Here is a 1,490-nt window from a genome sequence, read left to right as displayed (position 1 = left end):
GTCTATTTGTTTGCTTCTTTTATTTATAAAAACAAAACAATCTATGTACACCATTAAAAAAAAGTAAATCCTCGTGCAGAGTGAAGAAAAAAACTATCATATTTGCCCCTTATTTTCAAAATTCAACTTCAACAAACAAACAAGCTCAAGCTGGAAAGATCTCCAAGTTTAAAAAAAACATTTTATTATTTTATCCTAAATAACTAATCTGTCTAATTTAGTCATAAAACAATTTCAGATAACTGGAATGTAAGTGTGGTAAATTCAAATAAATGCAATATCGGCCTGCCGTACATGCGCCTGTTGTCCCTGTGCTCTGCGCTCAGAGGAGAGACCGACCGTAACAACTGTCTGATCTAATGTCCACATCTTTTAATCATCTCTGTGGGTGAAAAACTACGTTGTTAAAGCTTCACTGCAGCGGGACGGAGGAGGACATGTTGAGGATTTATTCTTTCTGTACGTGTTTTAAAACTATATTTCTTCATTTATTTTCACAACATTTAGAATAAATGAGCCTAAAAACAATAAAAACTTGTTTACCTGCCCCGGGCCGTCAGGTAACAGGTTTTGTTGACCCCTGGCTCAGGTGGTCCCAAACAAGACCTGCTGGAGTATCTAACAGCTCTCACTTACCTGTTGGTCAGGTGGGGGGACGTAGATGATGTGGTCCAGCCGGCCCGGCCTGAGGAGGGCGCTGTCCAGACACTCGGGTCTGTTGGTGGCAGCAACGACCATCACCTCCTTGTTGCAGACCTCCTGAAGGTCCGACTGCAGGGAAACAAGCACAGTTAGAAGCAGCTGGTCCACTCACAGGTCAGCTCAGGTCAGGTCCCACCTCCTCCTGCCTGTCAGGCTCCGCCCCTCCCTCCGCCTGCAGGATCTTCTCTGTTCCTCTCCTCTCCAGGCTCCTCAGGCCGATCCCGTCCATCTCGTTGAGCAGCACCGACAGCAGGCGGGTCTGAACACCTGCAGAGTTCTGCCCCTCGGACCGCGAGCCAATCAGAGAGTCGACCTCGTCCAGGAACAGGATGCAGGGAGCGCAGGCCCGGGCCTGCAGGAACAGCTGCGGCAGGAAACCTCAGGTGTTTACAGGTGAAACCAACAGGAAGTACAGAGGAAGAACACAGGAAGTACCTGAGACAAAGCTTTCTCCGAGTCTCCGACGTACGGCGAGTAGAGCTCGGYGCCGCTGACGGACAGGAAGCTGCAGCACGACGTCGCAGCAGCAGCTCGGACCAGACTGGTCTTAGCGCAGCCCGGGGGTCCGTACAGCAGGACGCCACGAGGCCGGCTCAGGCCCAGACGCACCAACGCCTCGGGGTGCCTGAGAGGCCACTCGATGCTCTGTGACAACAAACAGACAAATCAGCAAACAAACAAATCAGCAAACAAACAAATCAACAAACAAACGAATCAACAAACAAACAAACAAATCAACAAACAGACAAATCAACAAACAAACAAACAAATCAACAAACAGACAAATC

At 48.5% G+C, this 1,490-nt stretch overlaps 1 protein-coding gene across 1 annotated transcript in view; it reads right to left on the bottom strand.

Moving 5' to 3' along the window:
* Window positions 1-1,490, bottom strand: part of afg2b (AFG2 AAA ATPase homolog B) — a 7,809-nt gene that overhangs the window by 2,028 nt on the left and 4,291 nt on the right. The window contains exons 6-8 of the mRNA XM_014029143.1: window positions 1,138-1,347; window positions 839-1,066; window positions 637-771 (exon numbers count right to left, since the gene is read on the bottom strand). Coding sequence (XP_013884597.1) covers window positions 637-771; window positions 839-1,066; window positions 1,138-1,347 — 573 coding nt within the window. The remainder of the gene's footprint in view (window positions 1-636; window positions 772-838; window positions 1,067-1,137; window positions 1,348-1,490) is intronic.

Source organism: Austrofundulus limnaeus, unplaced genomic scaffold, assembly GCF_001266775.1.
Source record: "Austrofundulus limnaeus strain Quisiro unplaced genomic scaffold, Austrofundulus_limnaeus-1.0 Scaffold860, whole genome shotgun sequence".
Taxonomy (NCBI): Eukaryota; Metazoa; Chordata; class Actinopteri; order Cyprinodontiformes; family Rivulidae; genus Austrofundulus; species Austrofundulus limnaeus.
This window is presented reverse-complemented; position numbering and strand designations above follow the sequence as displayed.